The following is a 23,828-nucleotide window of genomic DNA, read 5'->3' on the forward strand; positions in this document are numbered from 1 at the left end:
AAATAGTGATGACTAGTGAAAATTAGTTATGATTAGTGATGACTAGTGATGATTAGTGATAAATATTGATGATTAGTAATGATTAGTGATGACTAGTGATGACTAGTGATGATTAGTGATAACTAGTGATGATTAGTGATAACTAGTGATGATTAGTGATAAATATTGATGATTAGTAATGATTAGTGATGACTAGTGATGACTAGTGATAATTAGTGATAATTAGTGATAACTAGTGATGATTAGTGATATCTAGTGATAACTAGTGATGACTAGTGATGATTAGTGATGACTAGTGATCATTAGCGATGACTAGTGATAATTAGTGATGATTAGTGATAATTAGTGATTACTAGTGATCATTAGTGATAACTAGTGATCATTAGTGATGACTAGTGATGATTAGTGATGACTAGTGATGATTAGTGATAATTAATGATCAACTATGATGATTAGCGTCAGTGAGCACGTTGACACCTGCACACAGGTCAGATCTTCTGAGTCTGATCCAGTGAACTCATTTCAGAGACTAGTTCAATAAATCTACCTGCAGCTGTTGTTCACCTGGTAGAAATATGAGCTTCCAGCAGATCCGTGCTGACTCAGCAGAAACATCAGAACCAGGCCAGACTGCTGTTCCAACACGCAGATGGACGGTGTTCAATACACTGAACTAGACAACAAACCACCCATGTGTCAGTGTCACATCATGGCTGGACCGCAGGTTCCTAAGAGATGGTCCAGTTTGTAATCAGACGTCCTCAGAGACATCACAGGGTGGACACCACAAACTCTGAGAACACAAACTGAACCTCCCTGTTGGATCAGAACCTAATGTTCACTTTGTGTACGGACATGTTTACGTTCATTTCTGGCTGAGCTGTGGATGTGGACCTGATTCATTAAGACTGTTGAGTTCAGTCAAACCTCAGACTGAAAATAGTTCAAAAAGAAAATGTACAGAAACACTGGACATGTGTTTTCACCTGATCCTGCTCCTGATCCTGGACTTTATGGTCCTATCTGTGTGTGGCGAGTAAAGAATAAACATGAACCCAGAGGAACAAGAGTCCAACACATTTATTAGTGGGATACCGTGAAGCTTCGGGGCCGACAGCAGTGTTAAGGCTTCGAGCAGCGTGGTTATGTTCTGACTTCACGCTGGACTTCAGTGTGTCGCTGTTCCTGTTTCACACAGCACAAATAACATCTCCATGGTAACAGTAGGACGGACACACAACGTCCACATCGAGCTAATAAACCGTAGAGAATCGTCAGCTGTTATAAAACGATGAGGTGAAGAACTGTATCGAACTGATGATGAAATCCGAAGAGATTCACCTGTGTTCGTGTTGTTCAGGTGTCCGACTGGGGACAGAGTCTGTGGTAAGACCACATGGGAACAGTAGAGTCACTGCAGGCAGTCATACAGTGATTCAGACGAAACTTCACAGAAGCCAGAAGAACCCAGAGAAAAGAAACGGCAGTGGCAACAGAACCAGTAGAATCCCCACAGACACTCAACCACTGAACTGTGACATTAGCATCTATTAGGGGCCCCTCCTGGTATCCGAGACACTGAGCACTGAATTAATACACATTTATAAAAAATTATAAATGAAGCTGAATTAACACACTTGGCTTTGTTAACGCCCCCCCCCTCCAGCACGGCTCAGTGCAGGTCTTTGAAGGGTTTGGGGTAGTTAAACATCAGGTAATCCATGTAGTAGAAGTCGAAGGCTTTCTGTCTCTCTGTGGAGTTCAGCTGGGAGAAGTATTTCTGGGTGATGGAGGAGGAAGTCCTCTCTGCAAGAGGGTTCCTGTCTTTGAAATCGGGGAAGCTGAGGTTCCTGGGCGCCCCGACGCTCCGCAGCAGGAAGTTGGCTTCTTCCTGCAGATCCTCGAACTTCCCGATGAAGTTGTATCTGAGGAGGCAGGGGTTACACAGCTGGCTGACCGGCTCCCAGTGGATGTCCATCCCCACCGGCCTGTGCACATCCAGCAGGTACTGGACGAACTCCCTGAAGGTGACTCCGGCACCGGTGCGCAGCGCGATGCGGCTGGCGTTGACGCGGTACCTGGAGATGATGGGCCGTCCGAACACCGGGTGGTAGTACGAGTTTGGACTCTCAAACTTGTCCCGAAAGGCCGACACCAGGCGCTCGAAGGGCTCCCTGACGAACAGCACCTTGGTGTAAGAGCGGAGTCTCTCGGCGATGCCGGCCTGGTCGTAGCTCTCCAGCCGCCGCAGGCGGTTGGCGTAATGTGCCGCATCATGAGGGATGGCTCGTGTGGAGGTGGCGCTGCCGCCCAACACCATCAGCACCCGCTTCCAGTTGGAGCAGCCGGCTTTAGGAACCTCGCAGTACAGCAGCCTGAACCGGTCCTCCACGTAAATCCGCGACACCTGCCGCTGAGTGACGGGCTGCGTCATGACGCCCGGCTGGTATCTGGCACAGACTTCACTCAGCAGGCGGCGGCGGGAGGATAAAACCTGCGTCCTCACAGGCTCCGTCCTCCGCTCCACCTCTGCGCCCGTCTTTAGGAGGAGCTTCCTGTGGCGTTTGGTGACTGGCGGCTTGGAGCCAACTGAAGATTCGTCAAACGTCGGCGGAGACGAGTCCGAGAAGACGGAGAGAGGCAACTGCTGCTGTCCGAGGTCAGAGGGAGACAGGTTTCCTGCAGCTGCGCTGTCTGTCACCTCGTCCTGCAGCAGAGACAGAGACAGACACACCGAGGGTCTTCACATGAGCAGAAAATATTCAATGTTCTGCTGCTTGTTAATAAAACCTTGGTAGAAATTCAATGTTGGGAGAAGTTTTAGTGGAAAACACTGATTGAATTGACAGTTAATAAGCTCATCATGTGTTTCAGGTAAAGGTAAAATATATAAAGTAAAACTATACGTCACCTCCTAATAGTGAAGTATCATTAAACAGAAGTCGTCTATGATGTTATATTATCTATTTTACTTCCACCACTGACTAAACCCAGTCCAGTAAGTGATTGTAGTTTCAGTAGCAGTCCACCAGGTGGCGCGGTCTCCCGTTTGCCTGCATTGGAGCAGCTTCAGTTGGACTCACCTTCTCCAGGGGCCACCTGGGGGCCATCAGCACATTCACACCTGCACAGAAAGACAAGGACAACAAGACATGAGCTGATCCGAGGCTTCATCATCATCATCATCAGCAGCAGCAGCAGCAGCAGCAGGACACCTGCTCCACAGTGAGACTGATAAACGTGTTTATCACTTGTATGAGTGAAAACGTTTGAAAGGTGCAGTTTTATAAACTGTTGCTTCTTATTTGAATGTGAAGCAGGTTTAAAGTAAACAAATGTTTCCTGAACAAACTCATGCACCTGCACAGCATCACACTCAGAGCTGGAGAAGAGAACAGGCAGTGAGGACAGACCAACACCTGTACACCGGAGGTCCAGAAACGCTCACCAACCACTGAGCTGTGACATTTAGCATCCGAATCTACAGCTCGTACGTACGTTACATATGAAAACCAGCTGTGTGGATTCAGGGGTGTTAGAGGTTTGGATGTTTTTGTTCTTACAGCTGAGCCAAAGAAAGAACTGCACATGACTCAAACATATGAACTCTGTGTTTCCACCATATAAATGACTGTGTTTTACATGAGCTGCTGTGGCTTCAGACCTGGGTAAATGTCTTAATTAACACATCCAGCAGAATATTCTGCTTCCTGAAAGACAAACAGCTTTAACATATTTCCTTCATAACAACAGATAAGACACAGAAACAGAATCTGTTCACTGCTAATGAGTTCAATCATCTGTCAAACACGATTCATTACAACCTCTGAGCTGAACCAGATGAAATCAGACTGTCTGATGGAGACGGTGTACAAGCCAAAGGTTAGCATAAGGAGGTCTTGAGGACCCCTAATGTAGGTAGGCTAGAGCTGGGAATTGAACCCCGGTCTGCCGCGTAGAGGTTTCCACTACACCATCCAGCGACATCACTGATGTATTAATAATTATTTTAAATTACATTTTTAAACCAAGACCTGGGTACCGTATTTGTACCTACGTATTTGTGAGTGAGGTTTATACTGTAAACCAGAACCAGGCACGAGTCTAATGAAGCTGACAAAAAGAAGGTGTTTCCATATCTCTGTTTCTGTTTCGCACTGTGAAAGCGTGTGGACCCCATCGTTCACATTGATGGGATCAGACTAAAATTCATGGACACGACCACAAGGACACATAGGAAATATAGAGGCTATAACATGCACAGACACACACACTGTGGGGGTGGTGGCTTCCTGTTCCCGACCAGTCACGGCTCCAGATGGCCTCTCAGCAGCTTCCTGACACTGAAGGTTAGCAGCTCCTGGTTATTTATTACCCACCCTGCACCTCACTGTCTCTCACACGCACAAACAGTCGTCTAATCCTGAGTCTCAGACCTGCAGGTGGCAGCTCTGTGGCTCTCAGTGCTGCAGAAACTAAACCAACTGGCTCCATGAAGCAGTTCATACTTCATCTCCAAACTGGACGACAATACAATATAATATGACTTCAGTTGTTTCTTCTATAAATCACTGAAGTTGAAACATTCAGATGAAGATTGTTGAGACACAGATTTAGGCTCCAGCTTTGGTTTCACTCCAAGTTATTTCAGTTTTGTTTAATTCACCACACTAGTCTGTTGTGTGTAAATGTACAGTATAATTACCTTTCAGTACTGGATATTAATGCATAACATACCAGCGTGGTCTGTAACATAACACTTGTAAGTGTGTATTCCTGCGGTGGTTTTTGAAGCCGAGAAGCTGAAACATTCCAAAACATTTTCCCCTGACATTAACAAAAGGATCTTTACTCTTGAATAGAAGTGCTCTGTGGTTTAACAGGTTGAATCTGTCAGGTTGTACAGACTAGAGATATGAAATGGAACGACATGTGATGTGGCCGTAAACTGCCAATTTTAGAAAAGAGCTTCATGTCCTTAAACTGTTGTTAGAAATCATCACATTCTAGTAGCAGCGGCGGGTTTCTACCTTTTCTCCACACAATGAGTTGCTCCGCTCTTCTCACTGCAGCTGTCCACCAAAGGTTTAAATCTGTTTAGGAAGCAGTCACCCCCCGACTCAAACCCCTGTTTAAAGGTCGCACTGAGCTACGAGGAATATCAAATGCTCTTCTTATCACAAATGTCACTAAAACAGCAGCTTCATATTCATCAGCCTAAAAACACGATGTCACACAGTAACCCAACACCGTCAATCAACGTTCGTTGGTTCAACGCCTAAAACTGTGTTCCTATTAAACTGAACAATAAATGCAAATGGATCACGTTTCATATTAACACAATGCAGGATGGTGACAAATAACATAAAGGACATGCTGACCCTGACCACCTCTTTTCTGCCCAAATATCTGATCCTAACATCCAGTTTGTCTGACTTCACTGTAATTCACCTTTTTATAGTTTTATGGTTCTTGGTGTTTAGTCTCAGAGGAAGACTGTGACTTCAGGCTCAGGCTTCTCCTGGCAAACAGTTCCTTTCTAAACGTTTCACTGGAAATCTGTGGAAAAAATGTGTAAAAACAATCTGAAGGCAAATATCTCTGCACGCTCAGCCACCTCACTTGCAATCTTTAAAAAACAGCTGAAAACAGAACTCTTCCGCATCTTCCTTTGCACATTTTTTATTTCAAAGAAACTCAGCATAAAAACAAACACACAATAAAAAAATACTCCACAAGTCTCTCTGAAGCCATGCAAAAAATCTTTTTAAAAAACAGCAAGTTTGTGGTTAGAAAATGATGTTCTGTTAAAATGTGCTGTCATGTTAAACACAAACAAACATGGTTAAAAAGAAATTAAGGAATAAATAATGTGCTGCACAGACTGGTCCTTTAAGAGTTCACTGGTTTGTTATGGAGCACAGTGTGACCTCCTTCTCTCTGTTTATCACATCAGATCTAAAATGTGTCTTCACGCCGTTCAGCGTTGATTAGATACTGCTGCTACAGACGAACTGAAGTCAGACGGAAGCAAATCAAGCTGCCAGTGTGGGTTGTGACATGGACATCCAGTATTTAAGGTTCCTGAAGACGGTCCAAACCTTGAGGTTCATTGAAGCAACAGTTGACTGGAGCTGCAGTGCAGTTCACGACCCAGAACGTGTTAATGACTGAACAGATTCACTCAGGTTTGTTGACGGTGAAGTTATTGGTTGCTCTACATCCCAGGGAGCCCTCATGTCTGTGTTTCCTTATGGCCCACCCTTTTAGTTAGGCTGTCATAGTTAGTCCTGCCGGAGTCCCTGCTGCACTCATATACATTCACCTCTTACGTTATCTGACTGTGATCATATCTAACTGTTATCTCTCCTCTTCTCTCTCTTTTCCCTCTTCCTGTCTCTCTGTCGAGCTACACGTCGTTCCACCCTTTGCCCTCTGGCCCTGTCTGACTCGTCCTGGTACTCAACTTCTGGTTGGAGATCTGGTCTCTTGGATCCCCCGTATGGTCCCTATGGGATGCGTGTGGTGACTGGGGTTGATTACAAGCTACCATGAAGTCGGTCCTGGCCTCGGCGGACGTCGGAAGCTGTTTCTCAGAAGTCTCGACTCAAGGCTCAATAGTGCAGGATTGGAACAAGTCTATAAGACACCTGAATCTGTCACCAGTCACGTCCGCAGACATCAGCTTTGCAAAGGAATCTCAGTCTCTCTGTGTCTTACAAACATTCTTACACCAGATGGTGTTGAGCTGTGGATGGGGGGCTGTGGGGAGGCTGCAGGAGCATAATGGTCATTCCCACAGTGTGTTTTCAGACTCCTCGGCCCTGTGTACAGTAGATTTCCTGTGGATTCAGTCAGCAGTGAATTATCACTGAGACCTATACCCTGATACAGAAACGAATGCTGCAGTGACGCTCAGTCCACTGTGGAGCTATAAAACTGCACAAAAACCCACAGACACCCGGCGGGATGAAGCCAGTGCAGAAAGCATCAAGTTTCTTTATTCAGAAGACATGATGATTCCTCTAAGAAACACACTGACATCAATCTGTGAATAAAGTACATTAGCAGGAAGCAAGAGAATGCATCAGCCTTTATTTCTGTCTCCAAGAGGAAACTATGGCATAGACTGTGATCAGCACCTCAGGAGTAAACTAACAGTCTAGATACGTCCACCTCTATGTACTGTCTATAAAAGACGCAGAGGCCAGCAGTAGGAATTGTTTAACATTTATTAATGATGTGATAACACATAGAGAAAAGAGCAGCTTCTGCTGACAGTGACCTCTTTATCCAGTGATGCTCAGGTGACATTATTCTGACACAGTAATGTTTGAACGAACGTCTTTACTCTAAAAAACAGTTCATTAACTGGATTACTGGGTATGGGACGTGTACTGCTGCCTAACTGGTCACAGACAGACTCATTGTACTTGAAAAAGACCACTTGTCGTGTTATTCAGTTACATTAAGTCATCCTGGAGATGACGCTGTGAGAAAACAGTGTCATCAGCACTTACACACAGAGACACGATGTGAAAGTGCTGCAGGTACAGCACGGACACGACGGGTTAGGCCTCAGCATATCACAGCACATAGCAGACGGGAGGAAGCAGGGTGTGGAATGAGGAGGCTGAGGGAGGGATTCATGAACGGGTTAAAGGTCCCTGGACAAGAGACACAGAAGAGTAGAGAGTGAAGTTATTGAGCAGTGTGTGGTCAGCAGGCTGAAGTCAGGACCACACTTGGGACTGAAATGTGACCCCCCACACACACACACACTGTACTGCAGTTAGCAGTGTTTTAGCTTTCCTCCTCCCATTTCCTTGTATTTTATCCTCCAGTATCAGCAACTCCACAAACTGTTTCTCCAGCTCTGAGAAATGCCAACTTTAGCAGAACAGCAACCGAGTCACAGCACTCGGGTTGTACAGGTGTGTTTACTCACTCCTGATCGGGGCGTCACGACTCCAATTAATTAACTGCTGTGTTGCTGAGCTTTTCACCTGATGCAGCCAATCCCGTCAGCTGAGCGGTCCCACAGCTGAGCCTGGTGAATGCTGACTGGTAGCACTGCTATGAGCAACATCACATCATGAAAAAAATCAGTTGAGCAGAACCTGCTGTCAGTTTATTTATATCAGAACCCTTTATTTCAGTCTGCATCTTCCACAGCGTCTAAAGAAAGCTTGTGTCCCCCCAACCCATCCTCCGCAGAGAGAATCCTGAACAACTACATCACTACCTGCAGAAAGACCATGGGATCTGCTTTTCACCTATCCAGATCCGATACGATAAACGGTGCACCCAAAGGCCCTCGCACTGCACCCACCCCTGCCATAGTTTTAAGGTTTCAGTTTGTTGGAACTGAAAAAACAATAGCAGGAAACACAGATCCAGGACATCACTGCTGTCCACATCCTTCTGGCCTTGTAGTGTACCTCCTCTCTTATGTAATCAGACTCACAGGCCGTGAACAATCAAACACTTTATGGTTCTCATGGTCCATTTCAGAAACTGGAAACCTCGACTCTCTGGTGGACCATGAAATTACAGGTGACATTAATTTGTTCTGTTACATCAACAAACAGCCAGAAGCTGCAATTCGGAACCACATCCCAGAGACATCAGAGCAGTTCAGCAGGGTACGCCACAGATCAGCCGACAGCACAAGCTCTGTTCACAGGTTAAAGTGTGACTGCAGTATGTACTGTGGGAATCATCAAGCTGTAAATCCAATCTAATCTGAAACTCGGTTTATAGAGAGTAACAGCAGCATAATCACACTACAATTCCTCAGTGGCTAGACACAGTAGAAACAGTATGAATTCAATTCAATTCAATTCAATTTTAACAATTTGTCATTGTCGCACAACCACAGAAATTATGGAATTTTATACGAACAGTGAATGTGTATGAAGAGAGTCAGGTCGGTAAATCTGGCAGCAGCTTATTCAAACGTTTGTATGGTTATAGAGCATCTGCTCCTGTTTACTGTGCACATCAGATATTGGAGAAAAACAAATCAGATCAGTGATAATTAACATTTTACAACTCACCAGCTACTCTGCTCATGATGGTGATTATGCAGTGCCTTTAAAAAGTCTTCACCCACTTGGATGTTTCATCCTTTTACGGACATTATAAATCAGTCATGGTCAATAAAAGTTGGCGACTTTGATAAAAAGAAATTCAGAAAAATACCTCAATAATGTCAAAGTGAAAACAGGTTTCTACAAAGTAATTTTAATTAAATTAAAATATGTAAGGTGAAATCAGTGATTGCATTAATAATTATTCACCCCCTTTAGAACGACTGACTTAATCCAACAGAGGTCCAGATACTTGGTGCTAGTAGTCCCACAATTAGTGAAATGGGGATCACCTGAGTGCAGTGAATGCGTCTCAAGTGATTGCAGTATAAAGACACTTGTGCCTGGAAGGTGCAGTTACTGATTAATCAGTATTCCTGGCTACCATTACACCATGAGGATAGAAGAACACTCCCAGAAACTAAGAGAACAGGTCATTGAAAAGTCAGGGGATGGATGACACCAATGACTGCTCTGAGTTACAAGCTTCAGCAACTGAGATAGGAGAGACTGTACATACAACAACTGTTGACCGGGCTCCTTACCAGTCAAAGCTTTAGGGGAGAGTGGCAAGGAGAAAGACACTGTTGAAGAAAACGCATGTTAAATCACGAATTGAGTTCACCAATAGACATATGAAAGACTCCATGGTCCAGTGGAAGAGCGTTGTTTGGTCTGATTGGACCAAAATGGTGCTTTTTGTCCATCAGACATCACGCTATGATTATTGCATATCACCACAAACACACCATCCCCACTGTGAAACACGGTAGTGGCAGCGTCATGCTGTTGGGATGCTTCTTGGCAGCCGGCCTTAGAAGGCTTGTTAAGGTAGAGTGAGATGAATGCGGAAAATATAGGACAATCCAGGAGGACAATATTACTCAGTTGGCAAGACAACTACGGCTTGGGAGAAGATTTATTTTCCAGCAAGACAATGACTCAAAACATACAGCGAAAACTACACAGAAATGGTTTACCGACAACGAGGTGAATGTTCTGGAGTGGCCGAGTGAAAGCCCAGTCCTCAATCCAATAGAGAATTTGTAGATGGACTTGAACAGGGCTGTTCACACCTGATCCCCACGCAACCTGACAGAGTTTCAGCAGTTTTGCAAAGAAGAATGGCAAAAATTTCACTGTCCAGCTGAGCAAGCCTAATTTAGACCTATCCACACAGACTCCATGCTATGATTGCAGCCGAAGGTGCATCTACTAAATACTGACCTGAAGGGGGTGAATATTAATGCAAACACTGATTTCACCTTATATTTTTTATTTGATTGACATTACTTTGTACAAACCGGTTTTCACTTTAATGAGGTATTTTTCTGAAATGTTTTTTGTCAAAGTCGCCAACTTTTATTGACCACGACTGATTTATAATGTCAATATACGGATAAACCATCCAAGGGGGTGAAGACTTTTTACAGGCAAGGTAATGTGATGTGTTCAGCATCACATTTCCTGTGCTGCTGGGAGTAAACACAGTGTAAACAGTGTAAATGTCTTTTCTATCACATTTATGGAAACTCTTGTATTTCTGGACTGAAACAAACCGTTTCTCTTACTGAACCTGCTGAAGAAAGTTTTTAACTGTGATAGAAAATACATAAAAATTCTCTTTTGCAAGTTCTAAAATGTGACTTTATTGTAAAACTACACTGAAGTTAGTTATTGGCCAAAAGCTAAAAGACAACATGCAAATGAGGCTGAATCAGAAGTAGAGAGTTCATAACTCAGAGTTTCACACCCAAACCTCATCCAGGTTTCTGATGGACATGTGCACAGGGTCCTTGATTTGTGTCCAAGACATGAGGTCAGAGAATTAAAGGTGACATAAGGGCCAGTAGTCTATATTCATCACTGAAAAAGGGAAAGCAGACCAGTGAAGCAGACTTTGGACTGTGCAGCAGCTTCACCAATCAGTGCTCAGTATCCGAGGAGCTGCAGCTCTGTGAAGGTTTTCATCTCCTGCTTTTTAACATCTGAAGCTGATCAAAGTGTCAAAACTGGCAGGAAGTCCTCCCAAGCAGCTTACTATCACTTCACAGGCATTAATATACCTGGCAAAGACCCACATCTTTAAAGTCTTTAAATATGTGTCTTATGAGCAGCTGCCAGATTTTGTTAAGATACAAGCTCTGTGCTGTACTGAGGAACACAATTAGTCCTCTTCCAAGAAGTCCTCTTCCCATGTACTGTCTTCACTGAGTCTTCACTGAGCTCAGTGTCAGTGCTCTGCAGCCTGTTTAGTTAGCGTGTGGTTAGTTAGTGAAGTTAAGAGCGATGCATGTCCACAGCACCTCCACATTTAACCTTCTGGGTTCTAAACTCCACACTCACAAACTATGAGAAATATACAAATCTTCACTGGAGGTTTTGTATTAGTGTGCATCAGACTACACAGTTTGGGATCAATCCTCTGAAGTGGGTTTAGTGGTGCGTCCTGAAGCTTTACTGTATTGAGGCAGTAAAGCACTGTATCAGTGTGGCAGACCTGAACTTGTGGCGGCTTTGTACATCTAGAACAGTGCATCATGAATAAAAACATGAACATTTGGTTTTTGTTGCAATTCTTTTACTTCTTCATTAAGCTTCTGTGACTTAATTAACAATTAAGTCACATCCTGTCTCTGTCATCTGATGTAACTAAATTCCTCTACAATCCACTGAGAAGCAGACAAAACGCCAAAAAGTTTTCTTTTTAAAAAGTAAAATATATGTACGTGTTGGTCAGGTTGTCCATCCGTTTGTGAACTTAGTATCTCAAGAACACCTTTCTTCAAATGTCGACTTAAGGTCTCTGTGATCTCATGTATGTCCCGTTCCCATCGACACATTTCTTGTTAAACAGGGAACATGCTATCCCTATATAAACTTATGCACAAATCAAACATTCACATCACACTATCTCAGGTTCCTAACCTGTTCTGAACTTAATGAGTAATGTGGAGGGATGTTTACGTTTCTCATTCCTTCTTCTTTCGCTCTGGTTTTGGTAATAGTAGTGAAGTACCGTGGAGGGAGCATCATGAGTTGAGGTTCTTCTGTCTCGGGACCTGGAGGCAAAATTAATTCCCAACATCTTCTTATTGTCGTCAGTACAGACATGAAAGGTTTTGATTGTTAGGTTTTGTTATGTGAAGCACATTGTGTTTGTCTGCACTCGTGACGTGATCCGATCATATACTTTTTCTCACCACCGTTCACTACAGCTGGTGTCTGTCCAGGCTCCTGTTGACTCTGAGTGCTTAGGAGAGAGAAAGTGTGGCAGGACAGCTCCTCAAACAGCTCGATCTGAAACACTTTGAAGTCACGCTGAAATATTCACAACCTGAACATCAATAAAAGATGGACAGAGAGGAGCCGGATGAGGAGAGGTGAGGCTGTTTAAAGCTGTCCCACCACTCAGGAGAATTTCCTCTGCCAAACTGCTTCCCACCTCTCTCACCACCACACCATTACTGCAGGTCTGTTTCTAACAGTGTGTCTGCAGCCAGGACTCTCAGTCAGTGTGAATTGAGATCTGTCCCACATCAAACCGCTGTCAGCTGTTTAGAAAACTGGACAATCTCTGCTGAGGTTTGATGAAAGAACAGACTCCATCTTTATCTCTTCATGTCTAGTTAAAACACAGTTAACTGTGTTCGTGTTATGGATGTAAAGCAACTGAAATGAGGCACAGCTTCACCTGATTCCAGATCTGAACCAACAGGAGTAACAGGTAAAGAAAATCATAAGGTGAAGACATTCAACAGTAAGCTGAAACCTAGTCAGTCAGGAAGGAGCACAACTGTTAGAAGGTTTTGGGCCAGAACAACTTCTTACCCTGTGCTTTGGGACCTCTTTATCCCTCACGCTGCCAACACTCCACACACACCATCAGGAGATGTGATTTGGTTTCTATTTCAAGCAGCTAAGGAGCTTGATGACGCGAGCATGTTGACACTGGTGCAAGTTATAATATTCTGAAAAGTCTAACCTCACTTTTAGGACTCAGTTATTGTCACTGTTTAGTCACGTTACTGGGTCCCGTTCATGCAGGATCTGCAGAATCCACAGAGACTCTGGAATCAGAGACCAGTTTACTTTCTGATTAGGACTAAGACTCATGATAAAAGGGATTGAGCCAACCAGCAGCGCTGTGTTGGTTTGATGTTTGACATTTGATGAGTTCAAAGAAAACCAACAACATTTTTATTCATTGTGTCAGCAGGCAAAATAATAAATGTAATGACGAATGGTAAAGTCACGTCTCATTTTCTTTATGAACGATACGATTCTCACGATTACCGTTATCAGATAGATGTAGTGGAGCAAAAACTATAATATTTCCCTCTCTCTTGTGATAGAGTAAAGTTATATGTGACAATAGTACAACTACCTCAAATCTGTACTGAATAAATGTACTCAGTCACTTTAAGTGATTTTCAGATATTCGGCCAATGCTGTGCAACAAGCTTCACCCACAGGTTAAGCAGATGAGTCGTCTGATACTGTTTTATTCATCAAGGTTTTCTCCGGCTTCATGTCGTCGCCTTCAGCCGAGGCAGACCAGACCACAACAGCATGAATAACACAGGAGCCCCATGAATAATACAGACGGCAGCTGCCTGTGTGTGTTATGATCCTGATACACAGGAGCCACATCCTGAATCCAGACACAAACAGACGTCCATCCCATAATAATCCCACTGTGATCCAGACAGTGACTAGGTCAGGATACACTCAGAAAAGTCTTAACTAGAACTGACACACACACTTATGTTCTTTTTTATTAAATGATCAAATGTGTGGTCTAATTAATGAGAGAAAACCTTTCTCTTCATAAATTCTAATTTATTGTATTTATGATTATTACCCCTTTTTTAGTTTTATTCAGAGGACACCAGGTGAGCTAAACAGGTGTAAAATGTGTCTAACAAGTTAAACATTGGATAGATAAAAGATGAATTAATAACATGTGACTACCACAAGTGAAAAATAATTTCAGCTGTTTTAATCATGTTCATTAAAAAGATTCAAATAACTAAACACACCGACAATTAAGTTGTCAATAAAACGATCAATATGTGGGTACTTGTTTACTGCAGTAAACTAACTGGTGCAGTATGTCGAACGGGGACATGTAGCTTCAATATACGCTATAGTGATTAAAGATCACTAATAATAATAATAATAATAATAATTAAGAGGAAGACGAAACGGATAATCTGTGTCTGTGTCACATCTTTAACTACAGGAGGTCATAGAAAGATCCAGAGGAGAGCAGTAGTAGACAACAGTAGTAGTAGTAGTAGTAGTAGTAAGAGTGAACTCACGTTAACAGATGTCTTCACTATGTAAAATGAATTCAGGCTTCAGTGGCTCAGAGGTGAAAAACACAATTCAGGAAGAGATTTTACTGCTGTGGGAGATAATGTAGGAGTCTGATTAATGGATCACAGAGATCTGAGGTCATGAAAACATGATGTCATCTGAGCAGACTGAGAGTGGAGACAGCCCCTTACACCCCCACCTCATCACTGCGGGGGTGGAGGGGGGCAAACCATTTACGACACCAGAGAAAAGTTGTTGTTCTTTGTTGACAGTTTCAGTTTCCTGCAGTTAGAGAAGCACTATATGCTAAACACACTGCACAGTGGGGTCCAGGATTGTCCATGGATGTTAACGAAATTAAATCAGATTATGTTAGCAATAAACGGTTGAATATTCACAGGCTGCAGTTTTGTGTTCACACTGGAAAAAAATTATTTTTATTCATTTAGCCAGTTATCGAGTTCCTAAAGTAAATTTCTTGATGTGGATCAGTAGACTTTTAAACTTTACTTGGATGTTTTATACCAGAGTATATAAAGATTCAGTTGTCATTCATCGACAAACTGGTAAAGGTCACTAATGATCTTCTATTAGCATCAGACAATGGTCTATTCTCTATACTCGTCATGTTAGATCTTAGTGCTGCATTCGACACTATAGATCACAACATTTTATTACACAGACTGGAACATGTCATTGGAATCAAAGGAACAGCACTAGAGTGGTTTAAATCGTATCTATCAGATAGATTTCAGTTTGTACATGTTAATGTTGAGTCTTCGATGCACAGCAAAGTCAGCTACGGAGTTCCACAGGGTTCGGTGCTTGGACCGATTATTTTCACTTTATATATGTCCCTTTTAGGCAATATTATTAGGATAAATTTCCATTGTTATGCAGATGATACCCAGCTATACTTATCTATGAAACCAGGAGAAACTAATCAATTAGTCAAACTTCAAGCTACTTAAAAGACATAAAGACCTGGATGTCCTCCAATTTCCTTCTCCTAAATCTATACAAGACAGAGGTTATACTGTTCGGGCCTAAAAATCTCAGAGACACTATGTCTAATCACATTCTCACCATTGATGACTTAGTATTGGCCTCAAGTAATACTGTAAGAAATCTCTGAGTTATCTTTGATCAGGATATCTCCTTCACTTCATACATCAAATAAATCTCTAGAACTGCCTTTTTCCACCTGAGAAACATTGTTAAAATTAGGAGCATCCTGTCCCAAAGTGATGCTGAAAAACTTGTCCATGCATTTGTTACTTCCAGACTGGACTATTGTAATTCATTATTAATAGTTTGTCCCAATAACTCATTAAAAAGCCTCCAGTTAATCCAAAATACTGCAGCCAGAGTTCTGACTGGAATTAGTAAGAGAGATCATATTTCTCCAACGTTAGCTTCTCTCCATTGGCTCCCTGTTAAATCCAGAATCTGTTCACTTATAAATCACTTAATAATCAGGCTCCATCTTATCTCAAAGACCTCATAGTTCCATATTTTCCCAGCAGAACTCTACGTTCTCAGACTGCAGCTTTACTTGTGGTTCCTAGAGTTTCCAAATGTAGAATGGGAGGCAGAGCCTTTAGCTACCAAGCCCCTCTCCTGTAGAACCAGCTCCCAGTTCAGGTTCTGGAGGCAGACACCCTCTCCACATTTAAGACTAGACTTAAAACTTTCCTTTTTTATAAAGCTTATAGTTAGAGATGGATCAGGTGGCTCTGAACCATCTCTTAGTTATGCTGATATAGGTTAGTCTGCTGGGGGACCTCTACTGATAAACTGAGCTCCTCTCCTCTCTCCTTTCTCCTATATCAATGCAAGTCGATCATTTCACATCATTAACTTTGTGTCTTCTCTCTCCTGTAGTTGTGTTTCCTCCTCTCTGTCTCCCTCTCTCTGTACTTTTCTGCAGGTATCCTCGGCCTGGAGCTGTACATCTCCAGATCCAGTTGACTTGCCCAATGTTCTTGCTGCTTGTTGTTGTCTTATTGCCTGCTGTTCTTTTCTCTCTTCTCTTTCCACTCACTCGGACCGGTCAAGGCAGATGGCCGCCCACTATGAGCCTGGTTCTGCTGGAGGTTTCTTCCTCTAAAGGGAGTTTTTCCTCTCCACTGTTGCATAAAGCTTGCTCAAATGGGATTGTTGGGTTTTCTAAATCATTGTTTGTATAATTATTCTCTGTAAGGTCTTAAACCTTAAACACTGTAAAATGCCCTGAGATAACCTCTGTTGTGAATTGGTGCTATACAAATAAAACTGAATTGAATAGAAACTGAATCTACACTTCAAGTATGCAGTATAAAAATTCTACACATTTGTTCTCAAGGTAAAACGAAAAAGAAACTTGAAAATAAAAATCACAATACACGTGCTGTAAAGTAAAAAGATCCTCAAATAAACACTGTACACATAGAGAGTCTGGCGATGACTTTCTGATGTGAAACTGGGAGGAGTTTTTATTGTCCTGAGTCACAGCTCATGGCGTCATGTCTGTATTTCCAGGCTCCAGCAGCTCGTATTAAAGTGTTACAGTGAAGTGTTGTGGTGGCTTGTGCGAAAGAAAGACTGAAGCCAGAATAAAGTCCTGCTGGATTAAAGAGGAGCCATCAAAAGAGCATTACGATTCTGAAGCTCGAAATAGTTTTATGGTTTTAGTGAGTTTTAATCTGAGCTTAAAGAGTCGATTCACCCAAATAAACAAAAGGCCATATTTTCCTATTTAACATCTGCTGGTGTGACCAGTCAGAGAGTTGTAGGTTTATTGTGAATGTTCTACCTCTGTCTCAGCACAAAAATACAATCTCACCCTAGGCTGCATTAAAGAGCGGTTCCCTAGCTACTAAGAGTTAGATACGTGACATTTTCCTGTAGAATTTGCTTGTACAATTTAGAATTCATGACAGCTCTGTCTGCATGTGTTTACAGGGTGTCCTTCAGAAACTGCTGTCTCTGTGTGACCAGCTGATGCTGTTTATGTTGTTCTGTAAACATCGTCACTACACGACTCCTGCTACCACAGCAGAACAACTCAGCATCTGAGTCTTCTCCAAACAGGACGATTCCTCCTGCTGCCATCAAACACCTCCACATTCTGCAGCTCCACATTTATTATGACAGCCCCTATGTGCTTGTCAGCCAGCATGAAGCTTTTGGAACTGTGCATTAGCATTATGTTAGCCTAACAGCAGCAGAAAAGAATGAAACACATCCTGCCCAGTCTGATTTCTCAGGATGGTGCAGCTGCTCTCGTCCTGTTGACTCAGCGAACGTATTTGAAGACGAGGAGAACACTGAGTTTTTGACAGGTGGTGTCCTCCCAGCTGCTGAACTGTGGCTGAACCTGTAATGTTTAAGAAACAGCTGTGAGACGCTGAAGGCGGTTCCTGGTACTGACTTCCTCAAATCTCCTTTCACCAGCGAAAGCGACAGAGACACGTGCTGCAGGTGTTTTAATACAAATGACGGCGGTTTGAAGTTAGATTGCTAAAAATTGTATGTAGCTCAGAAGCAGAGTCAGAACTGCACCTTGCTGTAGCCTGTGTCCTCTCTGTGGTTTGAAGGATCAGTTCTCAATATGAAACTTACATGGCAGCTGGAGAAACTGTGCACTCCAAAGCAGGAAAGCTTCTGAAACTTGTAGACTGATCCAGCTGCGATTCAGCGCCACTGTTGTTATCACAAACTGAAGTGATGGTTCAGAGGAAAGAACATCTTAGTTCTTCAAATACTTTTTCTCTGTCTCCTCATAACTCTCCCTGCAGCTAACAGGAGAGGGACTGAGACATGAAGACAGTATAGGGGACGCACTAGGGTTCTGGGCCGGCGTTCACTGACTCCTGCCTGATCTAAAAGATTCTGTGGAGGATAAAAAACATTGTGCCTGCAGCTCTAAGGAGCCATGAAGGACTTTGCTCGTGCTGATGAAAGTCACGACACGGAGTGAACAGAACCATCTTAAATCCGTTTTGAATTTAGAGAATAAAAAGTTTGCAGAACTACATTGAGAACTAAACGTCCATGATCCACTGCAATCTGGAGCTGACCACTGACAGTTCCCATACTTTAATTGGACAGTTTGACTAAACAGAAACAAACAACTGAATCTCACAGAGAAGTCAAAGGCACTGTTATTAAAATTACACCCCCCACCCCCTCAGATATCCTGAACATCACTGTGTGATCAGTATCAGCTAAAACAAAGCATATCAAACTTTCATGTGGAGCCATGAAAAAGGCAGTAAACTGGGACCACGTGAATAAAGTATGCCAGGTAGTCACTCTGAAGCTCCTGCTGAGCCGTTTCTGGAAACAGAAAAGTAGAAGCTGGTGTATCTCCTCGGCTGCTGGATCATTTGCACATGCAGCTAGTAAACTCGCTGATCCGTCCTCCTGAGCTGTCAGACCTGATCACTGTTGGTTGGTGTTAGCTTTCCTTCTTTTTAGTAGTTTTCGCAAATCACACTTGTTTGTCCCGTCTTTGCTGCAGAAAATCTGTTCATGTTTCAGTAGTATAGTGGTTTTGCTAATTCTAATTTAAATGAAAGCAAACTGAGAATAAAACTGTCTCTGAGATGCTCAATATATTTTCTGTCCACCTGAAAGATTTTCTTTGCAGTAGTAGAGAACCATGTAAACCACATTTGTTAAAGATGAAATCTCGCCATGAATGTTATCACCTCATTAAACAGCCGTTATCAGAAACACTGATGTGGGTTAGTAGGCCCTACTCCACCTCCTAGTCAGCTCAGAAGGCTGTTATCAATTCAATTCAATTAAATTTTATTTGTATAGCGCCAATTTACAACAGAAGTTATCTCAAGGCACTTTACAGTGTTTAAGGTTTAAGACTTTACAGAAAATATTTATACAAAAAATTATAGAGAAAATCTAACAATCCCATTTGAGCAAGCTTTAGGCAACGGTGGAGAGGAAAAACTCCCTTTAGAGGAAGAAACCTCCAGCAGAACCAGGCTCATAGTGGGCGGCCATCTGCCTCGACCGGTTGGGGTGAGTGGAAAGAGAAGAGAGAAAAGAACAGCAGGCAATAAAGACAACAACAAGCATCAAGAACATTGGGCAGATGAACTGGATTCTGGAGATGTACAGCTCCAGGCCGAGGATACCTGCAGAAAAGTACAGAGAGAGGGAGACAGAGAGGAGGAAACACAACTACAGGAGAGAGAAGACATAAAGTTAATGACATGCAATGGTGGCATTTGCATTGATACAGGAGAAAGGAGAGAGGAGAGGAGCTCAGTTTATTAGTAGAGGTCCCCAGCAGACTAACCTATATCAGCATAACTAAGAGATGGTTCAGAGTCACCGGATCCATCTCTAACTATAAGCTTTATAAAAAAGGAAAGTTTTAAGTCTAGTCTTAAATGTAGAGAGGGTGTCTGCCTCCCGAACCTGAACTGGGAGCTGGTTCCACAGGAGAGGGGCTTGGTAGCTAAAGGCTCTGCCTCCCATTCTACATTTGGAAACTCTAGGAACCACAAGTAAACCTGCAGTCTGGGAACGGAGAGTTCTGCTTGGAAGATAAGGAACTATGAGTTCTTTAAGATAAGATGGAGCCTGATTATTAAGGGATTTATAAGTTAGGAGAAGAATTTTAAATTCAATTCTGGATTTAAAAGGGAGCCAATGGAGAGAAGCTAAAGTTGGAGAAATATGATCTCTCTTGCTAATTCCAGTCAGAACTCTGGCTGCAGCATTTTGGATTAACTGGAGGCTCTTTAATGAGTTATTGGGACATCCTATTAATAATGAATTACAATAGTCCAGTCTGGAAGTAACAAATGCATGGACTAGTTTTTCAGCATCACTTTGGGACAGGATGCTCCTAATTTTAGCAATGTTTCTTAGGTGAAAAAAGGCAGTTCTAGAGATTTCTTTTATGTATGAAGTGAAGGAGATATCCTGATCAAAGATAACTCCGAGGTTTCTTACAGTATTACTTGAGGCCAGAACTAAGTCATCAAGGGTAAGAATGTGATTAGACATAGTGTCTCTGAGATTTTTAGGCCCAAACAGTATAACCTCTGTCTTGTCTGGATTTAGAAGAACGAAATTGGAGGACATCCAGGCCTTTATGTCTTTTAAGCATGCTTGAAGTTTGACTAATTGATTAGTTTCTCCTGGTTTCATAGATAAATATAGCTGGGTATCATCTGCATAACAATGGAAATTTATAGCCTGTAGAGTGTTTCCTAATAATATTGCCTAAAGGGGACATATATGAAGTGAAAAGAATCGGTCTAGTGCTGTTCCTTTCATTCCAATCACATGTTCCAGTCTGTGTAATAAAATGTTGTGATCTATAGTGTCGAATGCAGCACTAAGATCTAACATGACGAGTATAGAGAGTAGTCCATTGTCTGATGCCAATAGAAGATCATTAGTAACTTGACTAATTGATTAGTTTCTCCTGGTTTCATAGATAAATATAGCTGGGTATCATCTGCATAACAATGGAAATTTATAGCCTGTAGAGTTTTTCCTAAGAATCGGTCCAAGCACAGATCCCTGTGGAACTCCATAGCTGACTTTGCTGTGCATGGAAGACTCATCATTAACGTGTACAAACTGAAATCTATCCGATAGATATGATTTAAACCACTCTAGTGCTGTTCCTTTGATTCCAATGACATGTTCCAGTCTGTGTAATAAAATGTTGTGATCTATAGTGTTGAATGCAGCACTAAGATCTAACAAGATGAGTATAGAGAGTAGTCCATTGTCTGATGCTAATAGAAGATCATTAGTAACCTTTACCAGTGCTGTTTCTGTACTATGATGTACTCTAAATCCTGACTGGAAATCTTCATACAAGTTATTGCTACGTAGGTGGTCGTACAATTGCTTAGAAACTATCTTTTCAAGGATTTTAGAGATAAAGGGCAGATTGGATATTGGTCTATAATTCGCTAAGACCCCTGAGTCCAGAGTAGGCTTTTTGAGCAGGGCCTTGACTACAGCAACCTTAAAAGCCTGTGGTACGTAGCCTATTTGTAAAGATAGATTGATCTGATCTAACATGGACGTGCTGATCAAAGGTAAGACATCCTTGAGGAGTCTAGTCGGGATGGGATCTAAGAGACATGTTGATGGTTTAGAGGAATTAATTACTGAAATTAATTCAGAATGATCTACGGGGAGGAAGCAGTCTAAGTACGAGCGTGGATCTAGAGTTGTTGTACAATCCATGCTGTATGCAGGGAGGATCTGATCAATTTTTTCTCTAATAGTAATGATTTTATTTGTAAAGAAATTCATGAAGTCATTGCTGCTGAGAGTTGAGGGAATACTAGGCTCAACAGAGCTGTGACTCTTTGTCAGCCTGGCTACAGTGCTGAAAAGAAACCTAGGGTTGTTCTAATTTGCCTCTATTAATGAGGAGTAATATGAAGTTCTAGCTTTACGGAGGGCTTTTTTATATATTATTAAACTATCTTTCCAGGCTAGGCAATATTCATCTAAATTGGTGGAACGCCACCTCCTTTCCAACTTATGTGATTTCTGCTTTAAGCTACGGATTTGTGAATTGTACCATGGAGCTAACTTCCTCTGACTCACTAGTTTCTTTTTCAGAGGAGCAACAGTATCAAGTATTGTTCCAAGTGAAGCACCAGTACTATTAACAAGATAGTCCACTTGTGCTGGAGTAACGTTGAAATAACTGCCTTCCTCTGTGTTGGTACATGGCTCTGAAATAAAAGATGGAATCAGTTCCTTAAATTTGTTAACAGCATTTTCACATAAACATCCACTGTAGTGAATCTTATCAGTAGGTTTAGTAAAGTCTGGTACTGTAAATTCAAATGTAATTAAGAAATGGTCAGATAAAAGAGGGTTTTGGGGAAAAACTATTAACTGATCAACTTCCACACCGTATGTCAGAATAAGATCAAGGGTGTGATTAAAACAGTGAGTGGGTTTATTTACATTTTGGGTAAAACCAATGGAGTCTAATAGTGAATTAAATGCAGTGTTGAGGCAGTTATCATCAACATCTACATGGATACTGAAGTCACCCACTATAATGACTTTATCTGCACTAAGAACTAAATCAGATAGAAACTCTGAGAATTCAGTTAAAAACTCAGAGTAAGGGACAGGAGGACGGTACACAATAACAAACAGGACTGGTTTTTGATTTTTCCAGTTAGGATCAGAGAGGCTAAGAGTGAGGCTCTCAAATGAATTCAAACTATGTTTAGGTCTGGGGTTGATTAATAAACTTGAGTGTAAGATTGCTGCTGCTCCTCCCTAACAGGGATTTAGACGAGAGAGATCTGATATTTAACAGTCCACATTTGATTGTTGTCTTATTTTGTTCAAGAGAGGAGTCGTCTTTATTTTTATTAGGTTTTTATGAATAACTCCTCTTGTGTTAGTTTTAGATATAAATAATTTAGGTCATCTAATAAACTCTGCCATATTCCTAGAGAGTTGAGACGAACCATCTAAAGTGGGATGGATGCCGTCTCTTCTAATCAGCCCAGGTGTTCTCTAAAACGTTCTCCAATTGTCTATGTAGCCCACGTTGTTAGAGGGACACCACTGGCCCCAGGAATACGTCAACAGCGACGCCTACCGTAGGAGGAGCAGCCAATCAGGAGTCATAAGTTTAGCTGGTGGCGGGATTGTGTGGAACGGTGAAACAGTAGCACAGTCACAATTATATCAATGTAGACAAACAACATCTCATTCACTGACATCCTGCATCATCACAGTTTGTATTTATTTATCACAACTTAATTCCCCTCCCCTCTCTCCTGACTGTTCAGTGTTTATCACAACTCTACATTTGATCTGGATGTACTACATCCATGCAGATATACAGTAATTAGTCCACAGACGCAAAATAAATTTCCATCCATACATTTAAAAAAAAAAAAGAGTTTGCGCGCGCGCACACACACACACACACACACACACACACACACACACACACACACACACACACACACACACACACGCAGTGTCTGAGTCACATGTGGTCTAAGGTGAAGGTGATTGTTTACGCCTGTAAACGCGTGCTAATGTTATGGCGCTGCCTACTCCAGCAGCAGACTATAGATCACACACACACGCATTAACAGAAGCAAACACAAGAACACTGAGATGCCAGAAGGAGGGTTGAGTCCTAAGGAGTAGTCCTGCTGCACTGAGCTGCATGCAAAATACAACCAGTCAGGGAGGCCTGCGCCAAAGCTCTGTCTGCAGCCAGTGCAACATACCAGTATGTCACTGAGTTTTTGTGTTTTTTCAGGAAGAGCTCCAGAGATTTATACAGGCTTCAGTTTTTCAGCCTCTAAAGTGGATTTCCCAGAGGTCGGCAGCTTCTCACTCAGTACATGACATTGACTATCACAGAAGCCTGTCCCTGCAACA

General features: G+C 42.3%; 1 protein-coding gene across 3 annotated transcripts in view; it reads right to left on the bottom strand.

The window, feature by feature from the left end:
- Positions 1-587: 587 nt before the first annotated feature.
- The window catches only part of LOC113166252 (carbohydrate sulfotransferase 8-like), a 57,423-nt gene continuing 34,182 nt past the window's right edge, over positions 588-23,828 (bottom strand). For 2 of the 3 annotated variants that reach the window (XM_026366290.1, XM_026366291.1), the window contains exons 3-4: positions 3,084-3,124; positions 590-2,707 (exon numbers count right to left, since the gene is read on the bottom strand). In XM_026366290.1, the coding sequence (XP_026222075.1) occupies positions 1,673-2,707; positions 3,084-3,124 (1,076 nt within the window). In that variant the 3' untranslated portion in view covers positions 590-1,672. Of the gene's footprint in view, positions 2,708-3,083; positions 3,125-5,451; positions 5,560-23,828 lie in introns of all 3 variants that reach the window. The other variant, XM_026366292.1, reaches the window with a different exon arrangement.

This window comes from Anabas testudineus, chromosome 6, assembly GCF_900324465.2.
Source record: "Anabas testudineus chromosome 6, fAnaTes1.2, whole genome shotgun sequence".
Classification (NCBI taxonomy): domain Eukaryota; kingdom Metazoa; phylum Chordata; class Actinopteri; order Anabantiformes; family Anabantidae; genus Anabas; species Anabas testudineus.